The following is a 19,689-nucleotide window of genomic DNA, read 5'->3' as shown; positions in this document are numbered from 1 at the left end:
GACTCTTAGATCTTAGGGGAAAGAAAGCATAAATACACACTTGAAGAAAGAAGGTGCAGAAACACTGAGTCCATTGTCTTAATGGTTTTTATCTGTTTTGTAAAGGCAGGTCTCAGGGGAGGTCTCAGGGGAGGTCTCAGGGGAGGATCTCAATAGAATATTGATCAAATCTCCAAGTGTTTCCTTTAATATGCTGATTCGGTGAGGGTCATGGTCTCTACTGATTGGTTAGCACTAGGGTAGGAGATTGTTGGTCATTGCCTCTGGCCCTGATGCCAGCCATGGAGTCTCTTTATCTAGTTTTGCTGCTTTTCTGGGCCTGGAGCTAAAACATGACTGTAACCTCTGGTTCGACCAAAACTCTCTGTGGTCAACAGACCCAAGGCTTTGTTCCTAAGAATATCTGATGCTGATCAGAACCTCATTGTCCTGAGGGCTTAATGCTAAAGAGAGTAGTCATGCAAGGGAGAAGGAGGCAGGTAAGTCAGTATCTGTGCATTAGCTGCCCCTCTCCTGGGCGGCACCATTCATAATAAATTCACCAGGTTTTTTTCCACTGCAATTCTCAGTGTTTAGTGTTTGGCTCTCCCAGCACCAGGTAGATGAACTCTTTTTCTGTTTGGTACCACAGAAATTCCAAAAAGAGCAGTAGATCCCTTGCCACCACTATCCCTACCCTACCTCTTATGGAGAGAATACTTGGGAACAGTATTCCTCCCACCCCTACTCCCCAAAATAAAACCAGACTGGCATCAGACATCTTACTTACAACACTGGATGTTAGTAAACAATGGAGCAACAACTTCAAAAATTTGAAGGGAAATAATTCTCGACCTAGAATTATATAGTACAATGAAGCAAACCATATTTACTGACTTTTCAGCTTTTAGAATGCACCCATAAACAGCACAACTTAATTATGGTATATGAATGACAGAAAGTTTGGCAATGTCAAAATGGAACTGGCCAGGTTGCTCAGTTGATTGGAGTGTCATCCCAATATGCCAAGGTTGTGGGTTCAATTCCCGTTCAGGGCACATACAACAATCAAAAAATGACTACATAAATAAGTGGAATAACACATTGATGTTTCTCTCTCCCCACTCCTCTCTTTCTCAAATCAATCAATCAATCAAAATAATGTAGATGAGAGGAGTCAGAGGACTGGGAGGTTTGAGGTAGAACAATTAAAGAAAGTGTAGAACCATTAATATCCTTGTCTTATAAAATCAGGAGTTGTGGTAGGCAGAACAAAGGCCCCTCAAAGATGCCCATGGAACCTCAAAGATGTTAGGTTACATACAAAGGGGAATTAAGTTGCAGGCGGAATTAAGGTTACTAATCAGCTGACTTTGAGATGGGGAGTTTATCCTGGTTGACTCAAGTAAACCCAGTGTGATCATAAGCCTCCTTATACTTGGTGGAGGAGGACAGAAGAAGGAGAACCAGCGATATGTCAGCCCGAGAAGAACTCAGCGAGTGTTGCTGACTCTGAAGGCGGAGGAAGATGGTTAAGGAATACAGGAATCCTCTAGAACCTAGAAAAGGCAAGGTAACGGATTCTCCTCTAAAACCTCCAGAAACAAACACAGCCTTGCCAACAGCTTGATTTAAGCCCAGTGAGACCAATTCCAGACTCTGACCTCCCAAAATGTAGGATAATAAATTTGTGTTAAGCCAGTAAATTTGTGGCAATTTGTCAAGGAATATTCTCTGTAGTTGAAGAAACAAGGGAAAAAAGTGTAGGTAGATTAGCTAAAGTCACACAAGTAAATGCCTGTGGAAAGCATGTGATAGGGACGAGTGAGGAAGGCAGGGTATGGGACAGCGTAGGCAGGGGGCCCGTCGCAAACCGACCAGCGAGTGCAGCCTGTCTCATCTGAAGGCATTCCATCCAGTGTTAGAAAGTGGTATAGGCCAAATAAAGATAACTGTGGACAAAATAGAGCCTGAAGACATTCCCTTTGAAAATAAAGAAAATAAAAACAGTGATTATTGGGAGGAAAGAGGTAGAAGGAAGAGGCAGAGAGCTAGGGAAATTATGTACCAAAGCAGGAGTAAAAGGATAATGTAAAACATTTAATAAATTGCCCTGGGCGGGTAGTTCAGTTGGTTAGAGCGTCGCTCCCATATGCCAAGGTTGTGGCTTCAATCCCCAGCCAGAGCACACACAAGTCAACCACAGAATGCATATGTAAGTGGAACAACAAAGAGATATTTTTTCTCTCTCTCTCTCCTTTAAATTACTAAGAAAAGCCCATTGAGTAAATCAATGAATATCTACAAAGGGATATTGATCTGGGATAAGAAGGTTACCATTCAAAGAACTAAAAATGGAAGCACTCTGTCATTCAGGTGCTTGTTCCTAAGGATCCCTGTGCACTGCTGGTGGGAATGTGAATTGGTGCGGCCACTATAAAAACAGTATGGAGGTAGGGTCCCCAAAAATTGAAAATAGAACTACCATGTGATCTAGCAATTCCAGTTCTGGGTATACATCAAAGGCAATGAAATCACAATCTGTTTTAGTTCTTGTGAGAGTAAATAGATAAAACCCACATAAACAAATGTTATTTGGTGTCCTCCACAGTCCTGAAGAGTACAAAAGGGTCCTGAATTTGAGAATTGTCCTAAAAAGGGCATGGTCTTCAAACTGGGTGCTCTATCCAAGGTGTACAAAAGGTGCATATAGTTTGTCTATTTCTGGATTCCTGATGTCCATTTGTGCTGGATTCATAAAGTTCAGAATCCTGTACCTCATCGAGCCTTAAGCGCTCTTCTCCCCGCCCCTTGGCCCCCACATGTTCGTATTTGAAATCCAATGCAGGTTACCATCTGTTTCAACCATTCCACAGTTGATAGGTGATAGTTGTCTTCGTCTGACACCTCCTGGTAAAAACAAGGAAGTGCCAGCCTCCTAATGAAGAACAGATGCCAGTGACTTGGAAGAAATCCCCTGAGACCAGAGTGGAGCCGTTTTTTAAAGAAATGCTGCTTCAGCAATATTCTTGATGCCCCGAGACACGTTGTCCGGGAAACAAAGGACATTGGCTCTGAGTGGAAGAGTGATTTGTATGAGCCTCCCAGACTGAAGACAGACTGTTTAAAAATATTTATTTTATAGGTTAAAAATAAATCAATGTCAATAATTTTGAAAGGTTTTTAATAAGTATAACATTTCAGTGTTACATTACTAATAATTATAATGTATAATACTTCACAGGAAATTAAACAAAATTTAACTTTCTGTTGCAAAGAATTATGAGAACTATTATTTTCAAACATAAATTATATGTTACATTAAGATAAAAATCTGGGGGAGAGGGAAGTAGATTGGAAATATGAATTTAAGGAGAAAAAGGAATGATAAAATTTCCCATTGTTGAAGAGGAGATTATGTATTTTTGTAAATGGGTGTTGGTCCTTATTGAGGCCACTACAGTATTTGGAATTAATGGATACATTTAAAAGAATAATGTCTACAGTTAAATTTATGTCAAAATTTCAATATGCAGCTCTGGGTGGTGTTGCTTAGTGGATTGAATGCTGGCCTGCAAACCAAAGGGTCGCCAGTTCAATTCCTAGTCAGGGCACACGCATGGATTGTGGGCCAGGCCCCAGTAGGGAGCTCGAGAGAGGCAACCACACATTGATGTTTCTCTTCCCCCTTTCTCCCTCCCTTCCCCTCTCTAAAAATAAATAAATAAAAGCTTAAAATTTTTTTCAATATGCAGGAATTATATCCTATGTACCTAAATAAAATTTGATGAGAAATTCTAGTTGTCAAAATAGAAATGCATGAGGGAGTACATACTTTGTGAAAACTTTCATGTGGCATATACTAGCAAAAAGGTTTGAAGATTGCTAATCTAGAATGTTGACAAACATGAAGATTGTTCATAAGATTTGACTTATTGATAGGAACGAAGGCATATATCTGGAGTTGTGGAATTCGTGGGATTGGAAAGGTTTCAGAGTATTTCATCTTTTTCTTTTTGTTGGGACGGGACTAGTTCTAGGGCAGCAGTTACATCCCAAATAACGGAACTCCTCAACTGACTGTAACTTTGACTCAGACCGATACACGCTGTGTGTGGCCTTCAGTCCCATGCTGTACAAATGTGAATAGGGGAGATGCTCGGTCAAAGGCAAGGTACTGATTTGCAGGTTATATGTGACTCCTTTGAGGGGCACAGAGAGGCAGCCTAGGACAGAGGAGAAGAGTAACTGAGGAATGCAGAAGACTGGATTTAGGTTGAGTTCCGGCCTACTTGAAATAAGAGCTCTGACAAGCACATTCAGGAAAAGAGATCATGCAAGAAATATTCAAATTGTATTGGACCCCTCTGAGACACACACATACACAAATGCACTCACATTTTTTTCTCCTTTCTAAATAACTCATCCCCAAACTCCCCCCACTGCTAACCCACAAAATGCTCCAGATTGCTTTGGAATGAAGACAAAAATAATTCACTTCATCTCCCTTCACATTCCATCACTAATTACTACTACAGCTATCGTTTCTCAAGGCAGCTTTAGTGACTGAAACTTGGAAGATCCCAGGGCTGGGATCTTTAAAGAGTAAGATCCCTCTGTGGCCCAGTTGGTTGGGTATCATCCAGAAAACCGAAAGGTTCGATTCCTGGTCAGAGCGTATGCAAGAGGCACCCCATTGATGTTTCTCTCCCTCCCTTCCCCTCTCTCTGGAATCAATAAAATTAAAAAAATTTTAAATAGAGAATAAGGATCCCTCTTGCTCATGGGAATATCTGTTTCAGTGACACCACTTTCCCTGTTTCATTCACTTCCTGATTTTCTATTTTCTTGAATTCACCGAGTACTTTTCTCTCTAGTTTCTAAGAATTCTGAAACCAGACAAGGTCAGCACAAGAAAAAAACATTAAAAATCAATCTCACTTATGAGCACACGTGGAAATGTCCTTGATGAAACACAAGCATCACTTTCACTAATATTCCATTGACAGGAACATACAGTCACATTACCACATCTAGTTGCATAGAAATATAATCTTTACTCCAGACAGCTTGTGCCCATATAAAGATTGGTTTTAACTTTTCAAGGAACTCATTTCCCATTCCCTCCACTCAGCAGCAAAGTCAAGATAAGCAACTTTCCTTATTGTCTTCCTCTGTGATATGCATTTATTTCTAGTTTACCCTAGTCAAAGGGCTTACAGTTTTGCAGACCCAGCTTTTTAGAGAAGTCTTATATTGGACTCAGAGATGAGTTTTGTCCCCTATCCTCCTGTATTAGACTTAACCTTCAAAACTGAAATTCAAGTTTAAGAGGATTTGGAGATGCCCTGAGGGAAGAATCTGGTTTCTTCCCCTGAATTCCTACTTTCCTTTCTCTTCAATTTTTTTTTGCCAGCTCAGCAGTACAGTTACATAATTTAAAAAATATTTACTCCAGCATGCATAGTTGTTTTACTGGGAAGTTCATCCAAGGTATCCACATTTCATTCTGCCCAAATAGAAGTTCACTCTGATATTTTTAGAAGTTTGTTTAATAAAACTTCAAGGAACAGCTAATCTTCATTTTACACAAACTATCTCAGAGAACAGAAAGAAAGGAAAGTTACACAGTTCATTTTAAAAGACTTGTTTAACCTTGACACCCAAACCAGACAATGTGAACCCAAAAAGAGAAATTTAAAATCTCTCACTTATAAACATAGTTGGAATTACCTCCAGAATTTTCAGTTAAATAAACTAATAAGAAGCTCTCTTTTGTGCTAAAAATACAGTTTATAAACTTAGGTGGAAAAGCCCTAAAAAAAATACAAGCAAATCCATTTCAATAATGTAAAAAGAACAAGCTTCCAGAATAATCCAGGAGTCGTTTATTACTAGAAAACTACCAATGTAATTCATCAGATATAAAAGATCAAAAGAGAAAGCCACAAGATTCTTTTAATTGATGCACAAAATACATTTGATAAAAGTAAACACTCATTCATGACTAGAAACATGTGAAAACTTCCTTTACTGATAAATGGACTCTACCTAAGACCTTCAACACAAATTCATACTGTGGTCAAAATCTGCCTAAGTAGAAGCTAGAAGTGACTCTGACTTTGATCTGAAAGAAACACCAGTGAAGTGTCAGGATGCTTGTCCAGGTCTAGGTAGTATGACATAATTCACTCCTCCCAGGTAAGCAATTTCTCCCAAGTCATGTCATTCCCAAAGAGAAGTGAACCCATTTCCAGGTTTCTCACTGTTCCTTCAGTCTTGTCATTAACCCCTGACCACTGGACAGCCATGGAATGCCAAATGGAGAAGCAGCACTCACGATCAGCTAGCTCAATCCACTTTCCTTACAGTGATGTCTCTAAGACCGTAGTAAATGCCAGAGATCACCCAGCTTAGCGGTTGGCAGGGACTAGGACCTAGACCTTGTGATGCCCAATCCTCTCCTGTGCAAAAACATTCTTCTCAATTTCTTATGCAGTTTAATTATCTCCTTTAAATATTTTGGGCTTTTATGGATACTCATGATCTTAGGGACTTACTTTCTACCTTGAGATAGTTGGAGGGGCTGGAGAAAGGGAGAGGGCAGATGGGATGAAATGAACCGGAGACCTTCCCAGAAGAAAGGCAATGCATATTTTTAGGATCGTTCTAGGGTACTGAGTCAGAGAAGCCCGAGGGGGTCTGGGGAAGGAGGTCGTGCTACAGAAGCCTGCCCTGCAGGAGGGGCAGGCCACCATGTCTGATTATGCAGGTTGTGGATGGCATTACTTCAGGGGGCACCAGTCACATCGTACTCATTATAGATTAGTGCATTTATTGTAACCATCTTGGGGTAAGTGGCAGGAAAACACCCTGGAAGCTGGAATGAGTGTCCATTTCTAGAATCCAGTTTGGGTGGCCACTGGGTGGCCACTGGGTAAGTACGGCGGCGGCTACCTGTGTTGATGAGGAGAGGGTCTGACTGCAGCAGGGCTAGAATAAGATCTGGGGATGGATCAGCCCTGCTCGATTCTGGAATTAGGATAGGGGTGCCAGGGCCAGGCGCTGCGCGGCAGGAATTCCCGGAGGACCAGTGAGTCCTGGCTTCTAGCCCTTCCTTCTCCTGGACTTTTCTTCTCACAGGGCTCTGCCAAAAATCAGCTTCCACTGGAGCACCCACCGTCTGTTCCTGGCCTGGGTTCCTGTCTCTGGTGCCTGCTTGCCTCAGTCCTCTGCTCGTTGCCACATCACAATTCCCCACGGCAGTCTCCACAGCCTGATTTTCATTAAGTGCCTTGGGAGTCTGTAAGTACAACTGTCTTACTGGGAAGTAATTACTTTGACATTTTCTTCAGGAAGAATGCTTCTGCCCATAAAGAGAAAAAGATATGAGGTGACTAGCAACACATGGTGCAGAAATTTAAAAACCTCTTGGGAGCCCTTGCTGGGTTATGGGTTCAATTCCTGGTCACAGCACTTACCGAGGTTGTGGGTTCAATCCCCAGCTGTGGCGCATACGGGAGACAACTGATTAATGTTTCTCACATCGATGTTTCTCTCTCTTTCTCCCTACCTCTCTCTCTAAAATCATTAAACATATCGTTGGGTGAGAATTTTTTTTTTTTAGAAAAAACCTCTTCGCGTGGGGGGAAGATAGAAATTCTTAGAGTTGTTAGGTTATCAACAGATCATCAAAGCTACAAAGAAGTCTTTTGAGGAATCCAAGACACAAACAAGAATAAGATTTCTTTGAGGAAGCAGAAATGCAATCAAAAGGCTTGAATGCAAAACCTCAGTGGAAATATTACTGGTTTTTACAAGGGCTTTGGCCTTTCAGAGGTGAAAAGAGCCTTTAATGAAATTCATCTAAGTACACATACAAAATCTGAATCACAAAGGGTTAAAAAAGAATACACTGGACTTAAGAGAGCTGGATGCTTAAAACTGGAAGCAGAAAACTGAAATGAGCTCAGTGATCTGATCAAACATTGTCAGAAATTTCCCAAAGACATAGCTAGTGCTTTCGCTTAGAAGTTCAAGTTTTGAGTAATGGCATTGTGCAGCTGAAATAGCTGGCAGGTGACCAGACTGAGAAGTTAAAAAACAGATGATAGATGGCTCACAAAAGGAACCTTTGTTAACGATAGTTGAAAAAGATAGAGGTCATTTCCAATCCAAACCGAGTGCTGAGTTGCCAGCACAGCAAGGACAGAGAAGCTGGAGCATTGCTCTTGCTCACTGCTTTAAGCCAAAGCTCTACTGGAAAATGAATACAAAACTTTGCATCAGGAAGTTAACATCTTTAAAGAACTCTTAGGCAGAAAGGCAGCATTCTTCCAAAGAAGCTGTTTCAGAAAGAGTAAGACTGGGAACAGAGAGAGCAGAAATATCAGTTGTAGAGTAGGTAATATTCCACAAGCAGAAAACTCAAGAAAGGGAGGATGAAGTACAGGAAGCAAAGACCTTACGAACCCAGGTTTCTCTTCATGGTATGACAGCTGGCTGATCGCATGCACTGCAGATGAGCTCTAGGGAGAAGGAGCACTAGCCCAAGACAGATACTAATATGTGTGCATCAAAGGATAATACCTGCTCAAAAGCCAGGTATGTCCAACCAACCCCAGGAAGATCATAACAATAGAAACCTTTCAGAGGGATTTGTTAATCCAAGGTCTGTATTTTGGTCCAGCCTTTGAAACTAGTGAAAACCTACAATTGTTATCTTTAATATTTTAAAAAATAGTTATTTATTGATTTGAGAGAGAGATACTGATTTATTGTTCCACTTACTTATTCATTCATTGGTTGATTCTTGTATATGCCCTGACTAGGATTGAACTGGCAATGTTGGTGTATTGTATTGATATTGTATCCACCTGGAATCTCTTACTCTTGTCTTAATGAAATTGATCTGTTAAAGTGAACCTGTGTCCATCAATGGTCCTATATCTGGTCTTAGGAGGTCATTTAAGGTATCTAAAATAATACCTATTCCTTATCTGCATCCCGATATAGTTTTGTATAGTGAATCTTACAGGAAAACTCATCAAGATTTCACATTTATTTCACATGCATTTATTAAGAGTCTTTCATGAGTCAGGAATTTCGTAAGTGTTAGAGGTATGACAAGAAACAAGACAAAATTCTTGAATTGGTAGAGCTTACATTCTGACAGAGAAAACAGGTGAGTAATAAAAACTGGTGATGCCAGGCAGAGATAAGGGCTGTGAAGGACAACTAAGCAGAGTAACAGGGAGTCACGGCAGTCCACCTTACATATGGTGGTCACGGGGTGCTGCTCTAAGAGGGCAACATTTGTGCAGAGACATGGGTGCGGGGAGGTGAGCTATGTGAAGGTCTGGGAAAGACCCTGCCGGGCAGAAGGAATAGCCCATGCAAAGGTCCTGAGCCAGAAGCACGTTTGGTGTGTTGGAGAAACAGCAGATGTTTCAGACACAGAGGAGAATGTGTTTAGAAGCTGAGAGCTGAGAGGTGAGAATTGAGAAATAACCTCTTGTGTTCTCACATGTACAAAGAAATGAAATTTCTAATGGCTCCAAGACAGGGCAGGTGGGGAAGTGATGAGAGAAGACGTTGGAAGGGTAAACCCCTGTCAAATACTATTGTGCATTACAAGTCATGTTAGAGTTGGGATTTTAGTCCAAAAGTATATTCCTATCATATGTTGAATCCTTACTACATGTTAGCAATGTAATAAATCCTTCACTAGGATTTTCTCATTTGATCTTCATAAATATCCTATGAACTCAGAACCAATGTTATTTCAGTCTTATAGGGCAGGAAACTGAGTCACAGAGTGGGTGAGTAATTTACCCAAGGACCCAGAGCTAGTAAATAGCAAAGTTGGCATGGGATCCCCCACATCAACTTGAGTACCAAGACTGAACTCTTATCCTCCACTACTCTGCAGTTTTAGATGATCTTTCTGACTTCAGTGTAATGAAGGACATAGAGGGGAAGGAAGGAAACCCACTAGGGGGAGGAATTAGAAGGAGAGATGCTGATAATGGGACCTTGGTCATGAGAGTGAGGTTGAGAAGAAAGAGATGAGCTTGAGAGAGGCTGGGGAGGTGGAATGGTTGGGATTTGGTGTTTGATTGGACCCAAGGGAGCAGGGGAGGAATGAGGGAGGAAGAGAGAGAGAGGAGTCAAAGATGATTTCCAGATCTTTGGTTAATTAAACTCTGCAGGTACCATTTAAGAAGGTAAGAAACTAAGTAAGGATGGTAGTTTGGGGCTTAGGGGGAAGATGGTGAGTGGTTTTGGGCTAAGGATAATGGAATAAGGACTTCTGAGAATCTGTTCCTCCACGTAAGCAGTAAGATTAGTGGGGGGGAAAGAGTCAAAACCAACTTTTTTTGAACTCTAGAAATTAACCAAAGGCTTGCAAAAATCCAAAGATCATTTATTAAAGAAAAAATGACTGATCTCTGAAAAATGAGTGAGCTTTGTGGTGTTTTAACTTGCCCTCCTCTCCTGCTCCCTTCCCTAGTTCTGTAAGTGTCACGGCTCTAGAAGCTGTGGAAACCAGCAACCTTGCAGCCACCGTAGGGGTAGAAGAGGTTTGGAGCTCTTCAAAAGCCCCAACTGAAGGAACTGTCACTATCTGACCTACCTAGAATCTCCCTGGAAAGCTCCATTCTCAAGTCTGGCCTCTATTTAATCAGACTATGAGCTCACAGTGTGAGAACAGCCCTATGGCCAAGACATTTATCAAGAACTATGAGCAGCGATTGTTCAACACTGCAGCTGCCTGAGGTGGCTACACCAGTAGGGCTAAGGAAAGACTAACCAAAACACTAAAAGGGAATAACTGGGAAAAGAGATATTCAAAGGGGTCTTTGAAAAGCTAAGGCATGTTCCCGGGGAACCTAAGAGCATGCACACAGAAAGGATTGAGTGAGTGATGAGTGAGGCACAGAATTAAGGAAGCTGGTGCTATGGACGGAAAAATAAGTCACTTCATTGAATGTTTACTGAGTGTCAGATGTTTTGCTCGGTGCTTACAGTATCCTGTGTCACCGATAAACATAACCACAATCCTCATGTAACAGTTTAGAAAACTGAGGCTCTGTGAAATTAGGCAACTAATTGGCCAAGGTGTCGGGGCTAGTAAGTAGTCATGCCACAGTTGGAACTCGGGCCACCTGACTTCAAAGTTTGTTCTGGGTTTGGATGTGTGCAATGGCCAAGAGTGTAAAATGCAGCCGAGGCAACTGGTCAATGAAGATGCAAAGTTGTCCGATGGATTTCTCAGCAAGGAGGTCTTTGAGGAACTCCTGGAAGTGTTGGGGCAAGAAGGCTGATTCTAGTGGTTTGAGGAGAGAGTAGGAGTGCAGACATGGGAACAGTGTTCTGCAGCTGTTTGCTAAGAAAGAGAGGTGGGACCTTAGCTGGAGAATGGATGAGGGTGCAGGGTTCTTTTTTATTTTTAGAGATTTCAATGTGCATAGGTACTGTGATGTAACCAGTAAAAATCTTGGTCTTTCAGAAGGGGAAAAGCCTGGCATTCTGGGCCCAGAGCAGATAAAGAAGGAAAGAAAAAAAAAAGAAAAGAAAAGGAGGTGATGCTAATTTTGACCGTCAAGAGAACTGAAATCTGACACCTAGAGACAAGCTACTGGGGATCTTCTTAACCTTACTGTCCCATGGATTTCTTCCTTTGCCCTGTTTGCTTTAGAGATACAAGCTTGTCTTCAGAATTAAGAAACAAGGCTAAATTGATGACCAAGAAACATCATAGTGAAGGAAGATTGGTCACTTATATCATTCAAGTCCTCCGCAATTCTTTTAATGTACTCATATAATCATTAGTCTTATTAATTGCCATAAAAGATGATAATGTTTGGTTTATAGCATGTCATTTTGACAATGTGTCTTCAGAGCATCCTAGGGATCCTCGGACATTGTATGCAGGAGTCAGAAACTGCTTGGTCTGCTTGGGCCAGCAGTGAATTCTAACTGAAAACCAGGATGAATAAGTTCAGATACCTAATATGCAAGTGTGATGGCTATACTTAATAATACTGAACTGAACTCTGAAAATATGCTGAGAGGGTAGACTTCAGGTGCACTCCTCACACACACAAAACAATCCGTATGTGAAGTGATGACATGTGGCTTGTCATTCCATTCACCTCACAGGGTCTTTCACCAAATGAAAGGTTTTAATTTTGCAAAATTCCAATTTATCAAATTGTTCTTTAATAGATTAGGTTTATAGTGTTGTATCAAAAAGCTCATCACCAAGCCCAGGGTCACACAGATTTTACATGTTTTCCTCTAGAAATTTTACTTTCATATTTTACTTTTAAGTAAGTTTCCTTCCTTTCACTGTTGGTACCCTGAATATTTTGCTTTATTTCACTTTGGGCAGCCTCCATTTGTACCTTCATTTTGCAACCAAGCGCAATCAGTTCTGTGAGCATCCTGATTTCCAGTGTTTTGAACTCTGCATCAGACAGGTTGGCTATCTCCTTGTCGCTTAGCTCTTTTTCTGGAGCTTTGATCTGTTCTTTCATTGGGGACATATTTTTTGTCTTAGCTGGCCTGTTAGTAGTAAGGGGTGGAGCCTTAGGTATTTACCAGGACAGGGCAACCCATGTCGTTATGGTGCTGTCTGTCGGGGAGGGGTCTGAGAGGGAACAGTGTCACTTGCTGGGCTCTTGGCCAGCTTTCAGTTACTTCCTCCACTATCCACAAGCAAATTGGGCCCTTCTGGTGCTGATTCCAGGGAGAGTGGTTTTGTGAACCTTCTAGGACCCTATGGGTCTCTCCAATGAACTCTCCTATGAGGCTGGGATTTTCTCCTGTTGCCTCAACCACTGCAGGTTTTTACAGCCAGTTTTGAGGCTTTATTTCCCTGCACTGGAACCCTGGGTAGTGTGGTCTGTCTTGCTCCCCAGTTATTCCTCCTGGTTTATCCGCACGCAAATGTGGGACCATCTGGTCAGCCAGCCGCTGCCTCACCTGCTGTGGTCCTCCAGCTATCACTTGCCATGAGTCCTCTTCCCACCAGCTGCCAATCTTTGCTCCTCCTACCGGTCTGGATGAATATTTCTTCCTTAACTCTTTGGTTGTTGAACTTCCATGCAGTTTGATTTTCTGGCAGTTCTGTTTATTTTTTGTTTTTAATTTGTTGTTGTCCTTTTTTTGGTTGTGTGAGGAGACAAAGTATATCTATCCATGCCTCCATCTTGGCCAGAAGTTTGTTTATTTGTTTTAAGAGAGAGGGTAAGGGAGGGAGGAAGAGAGAAACATTGATGTGAGAGAGGAACACCAATCAGGAATCAAAATTTTCACTTTGAAGGACAACTGCCAACCAACTAAGCCACACTGGTCAGGGCACGACACTGCCTTGATCACTACATCTTTAGATGAAGACTTGAAATAACATCATGTGACTCTTCCTACCTTTTTTTCTTTTTTAAGATTGTTCTGGCTATTTTGAATCCTTTGAATCCCTTGTGTACATAAGAATTTTAACATCTTCTTATCAATTTCTACAAAAGAGGTAGCTGGGATTTTGATAGAGATTGTATTGAATCTGTAGATCCGTTTGGGCAATTTTGCTCTCTTAACAATATCAAGTCTTCAAATACATCAATGTGAGATGTTTTTCCACTTTTGAGATCTTTCATTTCTTTCAGTAGTACTTTGTAGTTTGTAAAGTGCATTTTTAGTTAAATTTTTCCTACATACAGCTGATTTTGGTTATTTGCAGTGCTTATGTTATAAAGTTGCTGCCAACATTGAATTAGGGAAGACAGAACTACGACTTCTAAGGAAAATACAAAGTTAAATTTTCCTGAACCTCTGGTCACATGTTTGTCCATTAAAATGCCATTTGTGTATACAGGTTTGTTTGCCAGTGTCCCTGTAAACAAGCCAGTCTCAGCACCTTTGAGAACCTGCTCTTCCACATAACCTTCTTCCTGCACAACACTTAACAGATATTTAAAACTTCTTCCACAGCCTTCTGACCTGCAGAGCCTGCTTTACCCTGTAGGTTTAGCAAGTTAAGGCAGGAGGCTTAGACTGTAATTCCAGTTCTCATTGTAACTAGCAATAACTTTGGGCAAGTCATTAGAAGCTCCACTCTCAAATTCTGAAGAAAATAAGACTGTGGATAAAACTATCTCCACAGTTCCGCCCTGCCTGTTGTGGCTCAATGGATGGAGCACCAGCCTGTGAACCAAATGGTTACTGGTTTGATTCTCAGTCAGGGCACGTGTCTGGGTTGCAGGACAGGTCCCCAGTCAGGGCCATGTGAGAGGCAACTACACACTGATGATTCTCTTCCTCTCTTTCTCCCTCCCCTCCTCTCTGCCTAAAAATAAATAAATAAAATCTTAAAGAAAAAAAAAGAAGCTATCTCCATGGTTCCACTCATTCTATAATATTTTTTAAAAATAATGTTTGTGTAGTAATTTTAAGGTCCACAGCACCACCTTGTGGTCAAAGAGAAAAAGACATGTTCAGGAAAAATGTTCCTAGACTGTTCAGCTACACCTGTATTTTGCTCATTTGAATAAAAATTCACATTTTCAAAAAAAAATCACATTTCTCCCTAAAGTGGCTACACGCAAGTACAATACTACATATAAAAACAACCATACAGTTCACTGAGTTTAAAATCACACCCACCCTTCATGGAATTCCTGTACATAAAAACTCTAACCCTTGATTAGTCATCATTAGTCAGCTATTATTCTTTGGCAAAAACAGAAAATCATACTTGACAACTAAAACAATTACATAAAATAAATATATACCTCATTGTACCAAAGGTTTTTATTATATTAAAATTATTCATTATTCATACATATTAGGGCAAGAAAATAAATGATAGTATTCATTTATAACTCCCAAAATACAACAAATATCTGTGAGTCTATACTTATGTAAACACATAGTTGAATAAATGAATCAATAAGTAAACACAAGAAAAGAGACAGCTCTTCTTTACAAAATAATTCCAACCAATAATTATTTTTAAAATGAGAGAAATTAGTCCTGGCTGCCGTGGCTCAGTGGGTCAAGCACCGGACTGTGAAGCGAAGGGTCACTGGTTCAATTCCCAGTCAGGGTGCATGCCTGGGTCGCAGGCCAGGTCCCCAGTAGGGGGCGTGCGAGAGGCAACCACACATGGATGTCTCTTTCCCTCTCTTTCTCCCTCCCTTCCCCTCTCTCTAAATATAAATAAGTAAAATCTTTTCTAAAAATGAGAGAAATTTAAAAAGTCACCATTAGATCACCATCATAACAATTGTTATAGGCAAGGTCTGTTTCTGTATACTAAAATTATATTTATAGGTAAAATTTTGAGGAGAAACAAGATAATTTCATAGATTCAATACCTCCCCCATGATGTTTGTTAATTACAAAGGGAAAGATAGTAACTTTATACTATCTTTCCTGTACAACAGGAAAGTGGAAAAACCTAGCAGACATCACTTAATAAAATGACCAAGGTTAATATCACTATAAATAAGACATATTGACATTATGTACTTTTTAATAGGACATACTTTTTGTTAAGGCAAACTGTTTTTGAAGAGGAAACTTGAGATTCCTTTTCTCTGTAATGATTTTAGAAACGACTTTTCTCTTTTTTTGTATTTCTTTTTTAAAAGTCATTAAGCTATGTGAAACTTAATATTATAGATAACAAATGTAAGATAATCCAAATGTATTTAACTTTCATAGTTATTCAACAGGAATATAGGTCAATAAGGAAAAGAGGACCTCTCTGAATATCTTTTACCATCTATAATGAACTCTCATTTCAGTCAAATTAACAGAAATGTTATTTGAGCCCTGGCTGGTGTAGCTCAGTGGATTGAGCACAGGCTGCGAACCAGGCATCGCAGGTTCGATTCCCAGTCAGGGCACATGCCTAGGTTGCAGGCCATGACCCCCAGCAACCGCACAACCACACATTGATGTGTGTGTGTGTCTCTCTCTCCTTCCCTTCCCTCTCCAAAAATAAATAAATAAAATCTTTAAAAAAAAAGAAATGTTATTTGAAATTCATTATAATTGTAAGGAGGAAGAAAATATTCAAATCCCCTTTTGATGAGAGGAGAAGAATTTTTTTGCTGTCTTGACAAAGCTACCTTCAAACCAGTTTCCATACAAATCAAAGCCAAGGATAATATGAGATATGTCCAAAAAGCATCAAAGAGCTGCAAGCAAAAGAAGAAAATAGAGAATACACTTTCTTTTCAAATATCTATGAAATGCATATGAACATTAATATTTATTAGGCCAAAGAGAACATATAATTTCAGAAGGTAGAAATATTATATTTTCTGATTATAATGCAATAAAGCTAGAAATTAATGACCAAAACAGAAAAATTAAAACATTTCCTCATCCTAGAGATTAAAAAATTATCTTAAATGATGGCTTGAGTCAGAATCCAACCTTATGAGATGGAATTAAAGCGTAAGAACAATGGCCAGCCTCTGTGGTGTCATTACGTAGAGTAGAAGAGGTGCTTCTCCTTGTCGTAAACAGCAGACCAGCACTGCTGTATCTGTGGACCGTCACAAGGTGATGGCTGGCTGGAAGATGAGCAGGAGGCTCAGGGACCCTGAAGCAAAAGTGAGCGGGTTACTGTGAAAGGAAAACAAATTTTTTTGTTTCCCTAAGAAAATAAAAGAAAAAAAAACTAGTAGAGAGTAAGATTTCCCCTAAGATTGAAAGCAAATGTCTAGTTACTAAAGTGCTTACTAGCAAGATTTTGAAGGCCAAGAAAAAGTCTCACATAAGGGATGTGTTCTTTAAACTTAATATTCTCAAGGTAACTTCACTTACTTTTCTATAATCAACTACAGGGTTTTAGCTGTTTGAAATGCTTCAGATAAGTTATGCCATTTTAACAAGTTCTTGTGAAAAGTAATAAGTAAAAAGTTTTATATCCCCTGATGTAAATGACACAGGAGCAACCTAACCAAGCCTGTCTTGAAGGATGCCTGCATTTGAAGTCAAGAAAAGTTCCATTTGTAATTGTGTCGTTAAGAACCATTCAAGTACTCTCTTCTTTAGAATATTTTTGAATGGAACAATTTCTGCAGTAGAATATTTTTGAATGGAATGATTTCCAACATTATTTCCTAAAATCACAAAAAGATGCAGCCCTTTTGGGGTTCTATTTTGTAAGGATAACTTCCTTTTATAATAGCATCTCTCCTCGAATGGAAGCAGTAAGGTCTCCAGGTGTTACAAAAGGTTAGGGAAACTCACCAGGCAGGACTTCTCTCAGCCCTGCACCTGGGTGGCAGAAAAACGTGCTGCAGTTAAGGTTGTGGTTGCAGGTAGTGGGAATGAGGTGGGAAAGTCACTAAATGAAATTAGAATGAGCTTTATAAACATCTAGAGATCCTCCTGGGGTGAGGAGTAGGAGTAGCTCAGAGTTGCTTCTGATGCATGAGTCACTGAGTAGGGGTTCAGAGGCTTCAGTTGTGACACAAAGGAAACAGAAGCTGGAGGTGGCCACAGGTAGCAGTGACAGAATAAAGACCTGGTTGCTAGGGTCAAGGAATAAATACCAGGAGCCAGGAGGACAGATGGGGCTTTAGCTCCTGGTCCCCTTTCCCACCTTCCTTTCCCCATAGGTTGTCTGAAATGTCACTTTCCACCTAAATATCATCTGCCTGGTTTTAGACTTTAACTCTGGTCTCTGGCTTCTGCTTTGTTCCACATTTTCTACCCATTTGCACGGAGGACCATTACCTTCCTGGAATCTCTAAGGTTTCCTGCTCTTTGTGCCCTGGTTACCAGCCCTACTAACTCAGCTGAGATGGAAGCGCCCACCCTCTGAAACTCTTAAACCTACTCCTGATTTCAGTCAAGAGTCTTTGGACCCTAAGATTGTCATTGCCTTGTTTGAAAGTGGATCATTTCTCCCTTCCTTAAATAATAGCTGCCATCAAGAAATTCAACAACAGCCTGCAAAGAACTTTGAAAATCTCTTCAAAGAAATGAAAGATACTCTTAAAAATATGACAAATTATGAAAAGAAGATGGCAGAAACAAGAGAATATTATGAGGAAACAAATATCTCTGAGACTGCATCAGAATTTGAAGAAAATATTGGAGGACTTGATAAAATAAATAAAGTGCTATTGGAAAGCCTGCTTAGTTGTTCAGACCTAGATGAAGACCAGAATGCAATGAAACAGGAGATGATGTTGGAAAACCAGTACTCAAAGAACGCAGTACGTGGTTTGGCAAGAAATTTGGTAAATCATCCAGAAGTAAAAAGAGCTGTTAATGAAATTCAGTTAAGTAGGGGAAAAGCAGAGTACAGATTCCATCATGTTCCAGAGGAAAATATCAAACTTAGGAACAACATGGAGCAGTTACTACAGGAAGCAGAACACTGGAGTGTGCAACATGCTGAGCTCAGTGAACTAATAAGATTGTACCAGAAATCTCAGAATGACATAAGAGTAGCCCTTGAACACAAAGGAGTCCATTTCCAAACTCAACTGAATAACAAGGTGTCAGTTAATTGTGAACTGGAGGAACAGGTGAGGAAACTGAAACATGACACGTATTCGTTACGTTTGATTTTAGCTTTGCTGGAGAATGAATGCCAAATCTTACAGCAGAGGGTAGAGCTTCTCAAGGAACTCTATCACCTGAAAGATGCAACTCTGCAAGAGAAGCCAATCCCCATGACCTATGTACAGGACAAGAAAGAACAGAGGCTATTAGAAGCACAGAAGGTAGAAAGGTATAAGCAGAAAATGCAAGGCTTGGAAGGTACATTTCAGAACAGAGTCAAGTTCCGTAGAGGCCTGGATTCTTGTCGTAGTAGGAAAGCTCGTAATAATAGATTCAATACTCGTCTTGCAAGAGCTCTTCTGGGAAAAAAGAGGCTAGCAACCTAATATAGAAAATACCAAAAGTACAAAAAAAAAGGAAATTCTTCAAAAACCTCTAAACATCCAACCCCAGGCACCATCAATCATCAGATCTAGGGTAGGTCTTATGGCTCCACCAAGAAAGAGCTATAGAGCAAGAAGATTAACGTATCTACCACCTTTTATGATCATTAGTGTCAACATCAAGTACATAACTTGTCATCATTACAATCTGCTTTTTTTGTAGTTATTAGGTAGAGATCCTATGACTCTCTAATCAAAATCAGTTATAAGTCCAATAAAGTAAAGATTTAAATAAAAACAAGAATGAACAAAAGAAAGTTTTGTTTTTGTTTTTGTTTTTGTTTTTCTAAATCATTGCCTGGAGTGGGGGTATGGAATTCTGTGGAAAAAAGTATGTAACACTTTAATAATGAAGCTCTGAAGCTCCCTTTCTAAGTGTATTTCCCTTTTTCTTATTATCTACTGCAGTGGGGGAAGTACTGGAGTAAAAAATAAATTGCTGATAAATCACCATTACACAGCTTTTCTCTTAGAAATGTCTCCATCCCCTAAATCTCCTTTTTCTTAATATTGCTTTCTTGCTCCTCGGCTCATGAGTGGTGGGCATACCAGGCAGCAGAGGCCCTTGGAGAAGGATGCCTGGGCTTGTTTAGAATAGACGTGTATCTAGATGTTGTTCAGTGCTGGAGAAAGTCTCCCCATTCCTCCAGGTGGAGACAATAGAATTACCCAAGGAAGCAAGCAATGTCTTCTGTTAAGGAAGCTGGACTTCTGGTTCCAGAAAAGATGG

General features: G+C 40.2%; 1 protein-coding gene across 1 annotated transcript; it reads left to right on the top strand.

The window, feature by feature from the left end:
* Window positions 1-1,819: 1,819 nt before the first annotated feature.
* SPZ1 (spermatogenic leucine zipper 1) lies at window positions 1,820-18,902 on the top strand. The gene is made up of 2 exons (XM_045848352.1): window positions 1,820-2,009; window positions 17,788-18,902. The coding sequence occupies exons 1-2, from the start codon at window positions 1,820-1,822 to the stop codon at window positions 18,900-18,902; spliced, it is 1,305 nt and encodes a 434-aa protein (XP_045704308.1).
* The last annotated feature ends 787 nt before the right edge of the window (window positions 18,903-19,689 follow it).

Source organism: Phyllostomus hastatus, unplaced genomic scaffold (assembly GCF_019186645.2).
Source record: "Phyllostomus hastatus isolate PE091 unplaced genomic scaffold, TTU_PhHast_1.1 phas_contig_58, whole genome shotgun sequence".
Taxonomy (NCBI): domain Eukaryota; kingdom Metazoa; phylum Chordata; class Mammalia; order Chiroptera; family Phyllostomidae; genus Phyllostomus; species Phyllostomus hastatus.
This window is presented reverse-complemented; position numbering and strand designations above follow the sequence as displayed.